At 39.9% G+C, this 12,425-nt stretch overlaps 1 protein-coding gene across 4 annotated transcripts in view; it reads right to left on the bottom strand.

Moving 5' to 3' along the window:
• Positions 1-12,425, bottom strand: part of FNBP1L (formin binding protein 1 like) — a 141,071-nt gene that overhangs the window by 11,266 nt on the left and 117,380 nt on the right. For 3 of the 4 annotated variants that reach the window (XM_032773028.2, XM_032773030.2, XM_075067795.1), the window contains exons 8-11: positions 11,760-11,906; positions 10,089-10,292; positions 7,584-7,742; positions 4,017-4,031 (exon numbers count right to left, since the gene is read on the bottom strand). In XM_032773028.2, the coding sequence (XP_032628919.1) occupies positions 4,017-4,031; positions 7,584-7,742; positions 10,089-10,292; positions 11,760-11,906 (525 nt within the window). The remainder of the gene's footprint in view (positions 1-4,016; positions 4,032-7,583; positions 7,743-10,088; positions 10,293-11,759; positions 11,907-12,425) is intronic. The other variant, XM_032773031.2, reaches the window with a different exon arrangement.

Raw genomic sequence — 12,425 nt, 5'->3', positions numbered from 1 at the left:
AAGTCCTGTCTTTGTCTAGGCACAGAGTAAGGGCGGTGAGGCTGGGGATGGAAAGGCCTGCGTTGGGTCACCGGTGTATGCATGCCGAGAGAGCGCATTATGACCCTGTTGTCCTTCAGGCTTTGCAGCCTGGGGTCAGTCTTTTCCGAGAAGAGGCCTTTACCATCAAATGGTAAGTCCTGTATGGTATAGACTGCAGCTCCGGTGGGAGGTTTGAAACCTGAAGCCATGAGATGCGCCTCATGGCAACACCGAGGCCAGAGTCCTGGCTGCTGAGTCTGCTGCATCCAACGAGGCCTGGAGGGAAGTTCTGGCCACCTTTTTCCCTTCCTCCAAGAGGCAGCGAACTCTTGGCGGGAGTCTTGAGGGAGAAGCTCCTGTAAACTTACCACCGCCACGTCCAGGTGTTATAATTATAGTACGGCTAAGCAAGGCTTGTTGATTTGCCACCTGGAGCTGTAGGGCCCTGCTGCCGAGTACACCTTGCGGCCGAGTAAGGTCCATTTGCCTAGCCTCCTTCGATTTTCGGGCTAGGCGCCTGCTGGCCATGGCATTCCCTCTCATTAACAGACTGGACGACTAGTGAGCAGGGAGGAGGATGGACATAGTACTTACATTACCCTTAGAGGGCACCATATATTACGCTCATGACTCCCCTGGCCGCAGGAGGGATTAGAGGCTGGGGACTGCCATATAGTATCGGCATTCGCCTGGATGGTCCGAATAAACGGTAGGGCCACTCTTGTAGGGGTAGCATCCGCCGATAGAATGTCCACTACCGGGTCCTCTACTCCGGACCTCCTCCACCTGGAGGTTCATATTGAGTGCTACCCCTCCTTAGGAGGTCCTGATGGCTTCTCAGGTCGATTGGAGGAGGGCCCGAGGAGGATGTTCCACTGCCTCATCTGGAGAAGAGGAAGAGGAGATCGCGGCGACGAGCGGGTCTTGTGGCCTGTTGCTCTTGGCGACCTCCTGCTCCAGAGTGGAACTGGGAGTCCGGTGTGGTGAACTGGGGCTTCCTCCGCAGCAGTCAAGAGGGGGCGGCTAACCGTCGCCTCTGGCACGGTGGGTGCTCTGGTAAGAGACAGAGCAGGACAGGACTACTGGTACGCCTTGGGCCTGGTGGTACTGTGCCCAAGGTGTCCAGAAAGACCCTGATGGGGTCCTTGGTCCCTGGGTCTGGGTCTCTTGGAAGACTCTGGTGGGCACATCAGTAATCCGGTCCTGAGCACGAAGAGCTGTCCGCGTAGGGGACACACTGATGCGTGTCTGGATGGCCATGGAGGTGCTGAAAAGCCTGGGCAGAGTCTCTGTCTCTAGCGGACCTGCTTACTCGCACTGGGGACCGGTACTGGGAGGCATACTGGTACCTGGGAAGCGGCGAGATGGGGGACCTGCGACCGGAGCGGTGCCGGGAGGTCGACGGGGAGATCTCGAGGCTCGACGTTGGGATGGCTACGGAGTCAGGGTGCCTGGAGCAGTGCCGGGAGCTGGAATCGGTGCCGAGAGTAGCGGCCGGCGAACGGGAGCTGACCACTGGTGCCACGAGTGCGACCGGTACCGTGAGGAGGAGAACGGTACCGGGACTGCGAGCGGCGTCGGGAGCGGAGGCGACAGGACCTGGAACGTCTGCGGGACCATGATCGTGAACGGTGCCGCTCTGCTGTGCGACAGAGGATGGTCTTATCAAGGCAGGCTTTGCCGATTAGACTGTATTACCCACACCGGCGGTGCCGGGGGTTGAGGCAGCTGTTGACTCTGTCATGGCAATCAGATCCCTCGCCGTTGAGAATGTCTCCGGCGTGATAGAATAGTAAGCTCAACCACGGCTTGCGCCGGGGAGCTGACAGGCACCGGACTCGATGGCCCTTGTGGACCGGAATCGACGGTGCCGACGTCGTCGTGCCGCGGCAGGTGTCTTGGTGCCGGGCGATCCGACTTAGACGAGCTCTCTGGCTGCGGTGCAGGTGGCATGGAAGCAGCAGGAGTCTTAGGCTTTCTCGACCTCAGGGGAGGGAGCGGTGCGAAGTGACTTCGGTGCCGGCGACGGCGGTGCCGAGAGGCCTTGGCAGTACCGGCATGGTCCAGTGCCAAGGAGGCGCTTCTGCCCACCGATTGACCAGCGCTCGGTGCCGAAGGCGGAGGGGTAAGAACCGCCTCCATGGGGAGTTGCTTTAGCTGAAAGTCCGGCTCCTTTTTTGTTCTCGGCTTAAAAGCCTTGCAAATGCGACACTTATCTGTCAGGTGAGATTCCCCGAGGCACTTAAGGCAGGAGTCGTGTGGATCTGCTGTCGGCATCGGCTTATGACAGCCCGAGCACGGTTTGAAACCCGGTGAACCGGGCATGAGCCCTGGCACCGGGTGCGGAGAAGGGGGTAATCCCCGATCCCCTCTTAACTATACACTTACTATGAACAATAAAAATTAACTATAACTATATAACTTTGAACTATATACACAACAAAATAACTAGACAACTACGAGTAGCTAGGAAGGTGGAGGTCAGTAAAACCGCACTCCATTGTTCCAACGACCGACATGGGCGGTAAGAAGGAACTGAGGGGCAGTTGGGTCGGCAGGGGTATATATCTGGCGCCATGGCGGTGCCACTCCAGGGGGCACCCAGCCGACCCACCGAGTGTGGCTAGGGTAAAAATCTTCCGACGAACGTGCATCCAGCGCGCACACACCTAACTGGAATGGATATGAGCAAGCACTCGAAGAACAACTGTGGATTACAGAAACTACCCTGAATCAAAGCTACAGAAGCATTGTCAACTTTTTCATTGTATTCCCCAAAATAGTATGGATTATGGGCACTATGAGTTCCCTCACCTCAGTATATTGCAGGAATAAGCCCCTATATGTTCTCTCAATTAAGTGTGCGTGGGTATTTATACATATGAATTTTAAGAGGTTGTTGCCAAAAGCCCACACCTGAGCGACAGACATGCATATGAGAGAGAGAGAATGCGTTCAGGGAGAGGAGAAAAAAAAGTTCAAGCCTTAGAGTTAATAATACCAATTGATAAAAATGCTGCATCCTTCATGTGCTAGTTCTTTAGAGTGTTTGTTTGTTTTAAACACTGAAAAAGAATCTGGCATTAAAGACAATCTGAAAAGGGGAGAATTTAACAAGCAGTGCATTTCTCCCAACTGTCAGGATTTTGAGTTAAATGGGCATTCATTGACCCAACATCAGCCCACACTAAGTTTTAAACAATGTGTCTAAAAATTTCTTCCCTTCTCAACTGCATGGTTTTCAGTCCCTTGTCACTTGTGATATCATCATTCCACTACTATTTCAGTCGTTCAGTACAACCAGGAAAATCACGATCTGATATTTCTAATGTAAAAAACACAGCCACCACCATATTGCTTTCTTTACACATCTTAAAGAAACAAGAAAGGACAAACTTTCCTCCTGCCTCTCTCACCCACCCCCAGCCACCTTTTTACACCAGTGGCACCTTATAGTAAAATTAGAAGAACAGGATTCTTATTGTGAATATCATTTATTCACTCCAGGAAACTAAATGCCGATGTGTGTGTGTTGGAATTTTTCATCCAAATTGAGAGCTTTGACAGTACAAGTGGAAAGAGAGGTACTTTTCCTTCAACCACTAAAAATTAAGTTCAAAAGACCTTTATTATTCTTATTATGTTTCCTTTTTTATACAACTTGCACAATCTTTTCATATAATTATTCTGCAAAGTTTTAACAGCTTTTCTATCAATCCCTGGTAAACCATGAAATATATTTTCATTATGACCAACACATGAAATTTGTCCACCTTCACTCTAAGTCATACATAAGTTGCATCCAGATCACATGTCCAATTAGCTCACACTGAACATGGATGATTAAAATGAAAGGCCATGTATGCAAGGTGAAAAATCTGAAAATGTATTTCAGCCCCTGATTCAAAGCAATTATGATATGGAAACAATTTCAAAAGATTACTTTCATGCTATTTTATCAGAAGTACAGCAGACAGATCAGCACACAGGCTTACCATCTTCACCGACCACTGAACAGTTCATTTGAAAACAGAAAGAAACGGGAAATTATTTACATGCAATCATCATTTAGGAAGTGAAGATTTATTCCTAAAAATATATCTTTAAAATATTTAAAGTAAAATTTTACAAACTCAAAATTAAATGATGCACTTCACTATCAGCACAAAACAGCAAAATACAAGTTTGAAGTGCACCTATGCTGAGAGAATTATTGTTAATTAAAGCTTACACTGAATGATAATGGATAGTCTGCCTTGTGGAATTACAACGCAAGGCTTCATTTAAAAACTTATTTATTTGAGTATTAAATAATATATATTTAGAGAAAAATAAAATATAAAGCAAACACTGCACAAAGCCGAAGAATTTGATGATGATGGGCTGGTCTACCATATACAAAAATTTGATAAATCATGACTAGGAATACACTGCATCACTTCAAAATTGTTAATATCCCAACAGAACAAAAATAAAGAGGTTTCCCATGGAAGGTGCAAAATCTCTTCTCTGCCATTTCAAGCTTAAAAGTTTAATTTTACATTTTAAACTGTTCAATTGATCATTGCGCTATACTCAAAAATATTAAAATCTATAGACAAACTGGTGAGAATAAACATGACTTTCTCCTGGGACAAAGCAGACAAGACTGCTTATGACAGACAAGACTTATGACAGACAAGACTGGTACAGCTCCAATAAGGTGCCATCTCCCAGGGACGTGCCATACACTCAAGAGTGATCCTACCAAATTTGTTAAGCTTCTCAAGCAGAGCACCATGAAGGGGTTAGAAAGGACCCTTTCATCAATGTATCAATGATTCATATTCACCACATCAGTTGTGACCAAATGGGATTACGCTCTGACTGCTGACGAGTGGCATACATGAAAGGTTAGAGGTCTCATTTAAGCAACTTTCTAACAAGTTTCTACCTAAAAATCCACCTTTATTAAAAACACCCTGGCTAGCAAGCTCAGTAAATTCTATTAATGTGATGGGGACATAGACTGAACTACTCTGTTTTCTAGAGGTAATCTCCCCAGACACACACTGAGGAGAACTGGCCGAGAAGCATGGATGAGACTTACAGTTTCATTGCTTACGATAGGTCTGTTTTAAGGCTGGGATTTCCATTCAGCCTGATATCAAGCTGGCACCTTTCACAGCATTAAACTCTTTGACAATTACAAATTGGAAGTAGAATAAATAATGCATTTTAACAAATAAGTGACAATAACTACCCATTATCTGATGTGTCTGGTTTGCAGAATCACTTTCCCTTAATTTATAGCATGGAATGACATTTGGGTTTCTCCTTCACATTAAATAAACAACATAGCTATATTTCTGCTCATTTCAGAAGGGCAATGGTAACAGTGAACAAAGAAAACCCCTACAGTTTTAATTTGTTTTCTGTTACACACAGTTGCTGATGGGGAGTCTTGATGATGCACGAAGCAAGAGTAATGAGAGCAGTTTCCTGTTTATGGTCTTGTTCAAATATTCCTTGAGCGAAATCCTGGACAAGGCAGATAAACAAAATATCCAACATACTCAGCTTCTCTGCATATTATTTGGCAATTTACTGGTGAATTTAAATTAAAAAACAAAGCAAATTAAAATGCCATTTGATAGCAGAGAATGTCAATTCCATTGAGAAAATGTTTTACAGCAATAAAAGAGTGGAAATCACAGTTGTGTGTGTGTTAAATAGTGACAATGTATAATATCTGAAATATTTTTATATATTTTGATGGAAAATGTATACAATATTAAATTGCCGTATGACAGGAATTTTTTTTACAACTATGGTAAATTGTTCAGCTTGCAAAAGGATGCATCAGTTCCCTTGACATTTGTTAAAGTAGTATTTTAAAGTGCTTGCATGATATTGCAAAATTTTTCAAAATGAAACTAACAATTGTATTTGCTGCCCTGAAGGTTTACAAGAGAGAATAACGTTTGGCATTGTGGGACTTCCACTGAGCTGAGCTCAGATCTGTAGAAGCTTGAATGATCTTTATAAATTTTAATTAATGCCATATTTGATCACATTCGCTAACCTTTCTGTTTTGCGTTGTGATCAGTGCATTTTAAAATAAAAAACTTCATTTAAGATGCACTTCATTTTCTGTTCATACAGTAAAACTGCCCCTAGATGATTTTTACATGTAATAAAATAGCCTACTTGGTTAAAACTCCTATCGGGCCTTGCTTCCTGAGTAATTAGCAGGCATATTCAGTAATCAGGAGAAAGCAGAAAAGATTAGTGTAATTTCAACAACCTCCCATACCTCATTAATGAATAGCATTGAAGGAGTTTCCTTATACTCTCCTGACCAAAGCAAGTTTTGATCAATTAACACAGAAGGAGAGGAAGGGGAAATCTGTCCTTCATAAAGATCTTAGATGTCCACACGGGTCTTCTGCAACCTACGCTTCTGTATATAAGGGGTAGTATACAGAGTAACTGGAGGGTCTGGAGTAACCAGGCACTACATAAGGTAAATAAAAGAATGTACATTTAAAATAATCTGAAATATAATCAACTAACAGCCAGGGCTCCTCTAATCATTAACTGGAATGTCATATGACGTTGGACTTTGATCTCCACTCTAGAGCAACAGAATCCGCCATGATTGTATACAGTATGAAACAGAGGGCTTATTTCATTTTCAATATTAGAAAAAGAATTATATAAATCCAACCATATATATCTAAATTTCTGATTATGGAGATCAACAAATGCTATAAATTTTACATAAACAACGCAGACAGTTTCACGGAAATAATGGGATACTGCCAGTTCATTTTTCACTAGTACAATACATGTTTCTAGGAAACCATTTCAACTTTTCAATTTTTTTGTCAACAGAACAAATTCCATTTGCTGAATATGCTATTATAAATTAGTAAATGCATTCCCCTAATAAATCTCAGAAAGTGACATTTAGTTGTAATTTATAATTGAGGCAAGGTATTTTACAAAAAATAAAAACCTTTAGGAAGCAAAAGCATTTTAACTATCAATGTACATTACATTAAAAAAATTATAATACATTATAAGAAATGAATGATGGTTTAATGTGTTCAAAACTGCACACTATCACATTTAAACTATAATGAGAGATGGGTTTTCCCCTTTTAATTCAGTTTCTCAGAAATCAATTTCTACTATTTTAGTAAGACATCAGCAAATAAGACATGTCAATTTCTTTAGTGATGACTATACACTCAATGATAAATTACTGCAAAAATGCATTACATGATGGAGGTCAGACATTTGTGAATGTGCACAACAACAAAAAAGATTTCAAACACATACTCAGCACCCTCTTTATAACACTTTCCTTTTGGAGTCAAACATTTTTAATGTTATAATTTTTTTTTAAAATGAAGGTAACTATTATGTAATAGAGAGCAAAGTACCTTAAAAGTGACCTTTTGTCAGAGTGTTATACCAGAGCGAGCCTTATAATGAGGGTGTAGGGTATCAGAAAAGCCACACCACAAACACACTTCATAGCCCATCATGCATTTTCAACTGGTGATCAAACTTACCCCTCTTTTGAGGCTTCTGAAAGAAGGAATTCTGGGCTTCCCTGTTTTTATGTCACTCATGCAATAATGCACTTGTTCAATGGAGAATATGGGATACTGGGACCCATTAGGAGTAGTGGATGTGTATAAACTAGTAGGGGTAAGGGGTGGGGACTGTGGCTAATATGGAAATAAAGAAAGGAAAAAATAAGCCAAATGTTCAAAGTAATTTTAAAATGAAAATTCTGTTTTTCAGTAACAAATCTCCATCCAACACAAAAACGGTTCATAGCACGTTTTACTAGAAGATTTACCACCATAACTGTATCAACTTTAAAACAGTTTGCAGAGCAAAGACAGTCATTTTTCTAAACTGTTTTATTCTGAATTAGTCTTTTGATTTAAAGTTAGTGCAGATAAAGAACACAAGTTTAAGCATACTTTCCACTCAATTTTCAAGATCCTAGCAATACCCAAGTACCTGAGATAGTCTCCTTCCTTTATACTTCCCAATAGCATCTTCAGTATTCCCTAACCCTTGTCACTATCCTTCTGGACTCCTGCTCTTCCTCACCCTGCACTGCTCCTCCTTCTCTGTAAGGTTTTTTCCATTATATGTGATAGGCTAAACCCAGAATTACAATTATGATGTCCCTAAACAGGCCAGACACAGAGAGACAAATTTGTAATCCCAGCTGTGGGGAACTACTGAAGTAGGTAAGGTAGGTTCACTGTCTTTGGACTTTAACATTAGGTGTATGGCTTTCCTCACCATTACAGCTTCTTTAGTGTCCTCATTCTTCCTCCACTTTTGTTATAAATCACCCACCTCTAACCTCACCTCCTCCTCCCTACTCCTTTTCCAATCTGCTTTTCCCTCACCTGCTATACACTTCTCCTCCGTCTTCTATAGTTCTTTCCTCTTTCAAAAAACTACCATCTCAGCTGAACTTACCATCTACAAAGAGGTCAAGTATCTTGAAATGCAAATTAAGACCCACCAGATTCACAGATACATCAAGTCACAAAGGCTAACATCAACATCCAGCTAGTTCGTCAACCAGAATTTTTAAAAATCAGTTTAAAAAAATCCAGTTTCTGTTACAAATTGTTTAAATAATACTCTGATTTTTAAAAAAAATACTTAATAAAAAAAGCATGCTCCCTTGTTACTGTTTTTTCCCCCCCAGAAAATTAGAAACACTGACATAAGCTTCCATTCTGCAATACACGTAACCATTATATATGACAAACTTTACACATGATTTGGTCCACTCTGTTCAGCAGCACTACTAAATGGGTAAGTATTTGCAGAATTGTAGCATGACTCTACAAAGGAAACAGTGACAATATACAAAGTGCTATCAAATGTACAAAGTAAAACTGGGGAAGAGAGAGAATTTTTTTTACTGATACCTTCTTTCAACTACAGTCATCTTAGGTGTTAATTATAACTAAAGTAAGAAAAAAAGGACAGGTCCTCAGCAGGTGTAAATCAGCACAGCTTCATTACTTCAATGGAACTAGCCAATTTACACCAGATGAGGCCATGGCTAAAATTTTCAGGCAGAAGTATGATTTTCAAATTGATAGTGTCCTTTAATTTGAATTCAGTCCTAATCTCTTGTGTAGCCCTCTAGACAAATACTAGTAAAATATGTTAGCATGATAAAGTGATATATTACAGTTAATAATTACAGTGGATGAAAAGTAAATAATCCAGGTTTTCATTGCTACCACACAGGAGCAATTAGAAAATGTGCTACGAGGAGGATGCAGGTATTAGATATTCTCTCTCTTCCCTTAGAGAAGACTTGTATATCTGGAATATTATCTGCAAAAACATAAATCCCAACTGGAAAGAAGTCTGGAGAGTAATTCTCTCATCATAATAAAGCTTTTCTATTTCACTAAGTTGCTACTGACTAGCAGCATTGAGAGTCCTCATTAAAATTTCTGGGAATAATTAAATGATTTGTTTATACGGTCTAATATGGAACAAGTAAAAAAGATCTAAAATATATGTAATTTAATCTTTGTATATTCAATTACTTATTTAAATAGCCAGCATCAGTATTAGTGTCCCCTTTTGTTGGTCCATGAAGGCATCTTTCACAGAAAGTATCAATTAAACCTACATGCACAGAAGTAAGAGAGGAGTAACATCTCTGTTCTAACATTTTTATCAAAAGTAGCTTTATAACTATTAATTCTTTTATTTGTTGAGTCTTAAGATTTCCCTTTGGCACCTGTCCATAAGAAACTCTGAAAAATTAGATGTTTTACTATATGACCAAATATTTCATGTTTTCAAACAAAGCATGTTTATGAAAATATTATCACAAACTTTCAAAACCAGCAACAAATAGCAGAATCCATTTGGTACCTCTACCTGCAAAGTAAAGGGGAAGGCATGTAATTTAATTTTCTTTTGTGAGTCACCTTTAGAAGAAGTAATTCCTTCTACCACAAACTACAAATCCTGAGCACATTTTTATTTGGGAATAGTAACTTCACAATTCTTACCTTTGGCTTCTTTCCAAAAAGCCACAGCTTGCCCTTCGCCTTGCCCACAGTGGTTTTGGGATCGATCTTCATTCCTTCCTGCTTTGGTGTACTGATGGTTCCATCTGAGACAGTCCTGTAAATATGCTGACTGTAATCTTCAAATGGGAAGTCTCCAGGAGGTTCAAACCCAGACTTGAAGGAGTCTATCACTATTTGAGAATCCTGTATATAAGCAATATCAGTGAGCTTTAAGAAAAATCTGCACTGGCTATGCTATAAACATACTCACCCAAGACAACAGAAGCAATATGGACTGCATAAAAGATAATTCCAGACATGAATATTCTTTCCAAATTAATAATTATACTTAAAGATACAGTTTTCCTGTTAGCACTTGTACTATCATGTAAACCAAGGGTTTTCAACCTGTGGTTCGCAGACCCCCCCCCGTAGTGCACAGACTATGTCAAAGATTTCAAAAGGGATCCACACCTCCATTCAAAATTTTTTTAGGGGTCCACAAATGAAAAAATGTTGAAAACCACTCATCTAATCTATTCAGAGGTATAGTCTAGTGGCTAAGCCGTGGGACCAGGAAGCATGAAATCCAAAGTTTATAGGATCAATTCTGACACTAACTCCCTCTATAGCCTTGGGTATGTCAATAAATCCCTCTGACTCAAATCTTCCATCTGTAAAATAACACTTAGATACTGTAACACACAGGAGTTTTAAATATTAATATTACAGATTAAACCAAATATTGCATCTGCCTTCATTCCACAGTAATAATTAATTTTATACATCCTATTTCAGACATATTAGTGAGCTTTCATATATATATTTTTTTGTAATTATTTTAATTACACATGAAAAATACTTTCCCAATATAATTCCTTTTATAAAATGTTCTGGTTTTAGATAGTACTAACATAAGGTCCAGTGCGGCTACCGCTGAAGTCAGTGACAAAACTTCCATTTCAGTGAGTAGGATCAATCCCATAATACAGTATCTTAGATATATATAGTGTGATCATGTAATTTAAATGACATATGAACAACAGGGTCAATTAAGTTTGCACAAGCAGACAATTCTGGAATTTTCTAATTTGTGAGTACTGGACTTTACAACCATTCCAGTCTTTATGCTCAGTTCTTTGCGAGATCAAACTGCTTTCTGTCTATTTCAGACAGCTCTTCAGTAGCTCATGTAAAATAAATGGATGTCAACCCAGTTCCCAGTCAAGAAGCATCCCGATCACAAACTCACATTGGTTTAATCCAGGCCTGGCTACCCAATCATAGTTGTCAAAATAGACCGTTAAGATGGAATGATCATTTATGCAAAGCCAACCTGAGTACTAAGTACAGGTGGGGTTGCATTAACAGAGATGAGCCAAAAGGATGAAAAAGCAAGAAAAAGTTTTTATGTAGACAACTGACATCAAAACAGGAAATTAGCATTTTGACCAAATCCTGACGTCATAACTCATTTTTTATTCAGGTAAAACACTCGAAGGCGACATTAACTTCAGATTTTGGCTCTTTTAGATTAAAAGATAAGTGGACAATATAAATCTGAAATATTTGGTGTATTTCCCCCCTTTTCAATAATATGCCCCATGGCTCCCATATTAGTTAACTTAACCTCATGCATATTAAAAAAGAAAATGAGCTGAATTCACTTACTTTGCGTTCATCAACTGATTTTGCTGCAAGAATCATTCCTTCTAAACATTTAGAGATTATGGGAATAACTTTGCGCTCAGAATCAGCAAAACCTTTATAACATTCACTAAGCTTGATGGTCCTCCGTTCATCCATTTCTTGAAGATGCTACAAAGAAGAAAAAAGATAATATGATTTTGTTTACTGATATTCCTTGTTCATCCTGCAGATTCAGGAGCCATTTTATATCAAAGTATGGAATTTCTTTGTCCAGTATAAGGACAAAACTGAATACAACTAAATAAAAATAATATTCTTTAAATACATTTTGTCACTGACACTTTTTTTTTTAGCAAACGATGTACAGAACACAGTGTAATCAGGAAGACTGGATACTCTTTATTAAAGACAATATTTGGAAACACAAGGCTTCCTATTGTCAGAGTTTGCTTCTCTACCCCCTTAATCACATAGACACTTCCTTTAATTAAGAAACATTTCAGATAAAATTTGGAAAACTGTGTAGGACAACTGGCTGAATTTCCCATCTTCTAACCTCCCCTACCCATGTGATTCTTTCTAATCTTAGCTGACAAAAAAAAAAAAAAGCCTCAAATTTTTAAGTCTTGTTTTTGTTTTGAACTTTCCTTTCATTTCACACACATTGCCAATAGAACAGAAATTAAT

Source organism: Chelonoidis abingdonii, chromosome 7, assembly GCF_003597395.2.
Source record: "Chelonoidis abingdonii isolate Lonesome George chromosome 7, CheloAbing_2.0, whole genome shotgun sequence".
Lineage (NCBI taxonomy): Eukaryota > Metazoa > Chordata > Testudines > Testudinidae > Chelonoidis > Chelonoidis abingdonii.
Note: the sequence above shows the minus strand (reverse complement) of the source record. Positions and strands in the feature narration are given on the sequence as shown.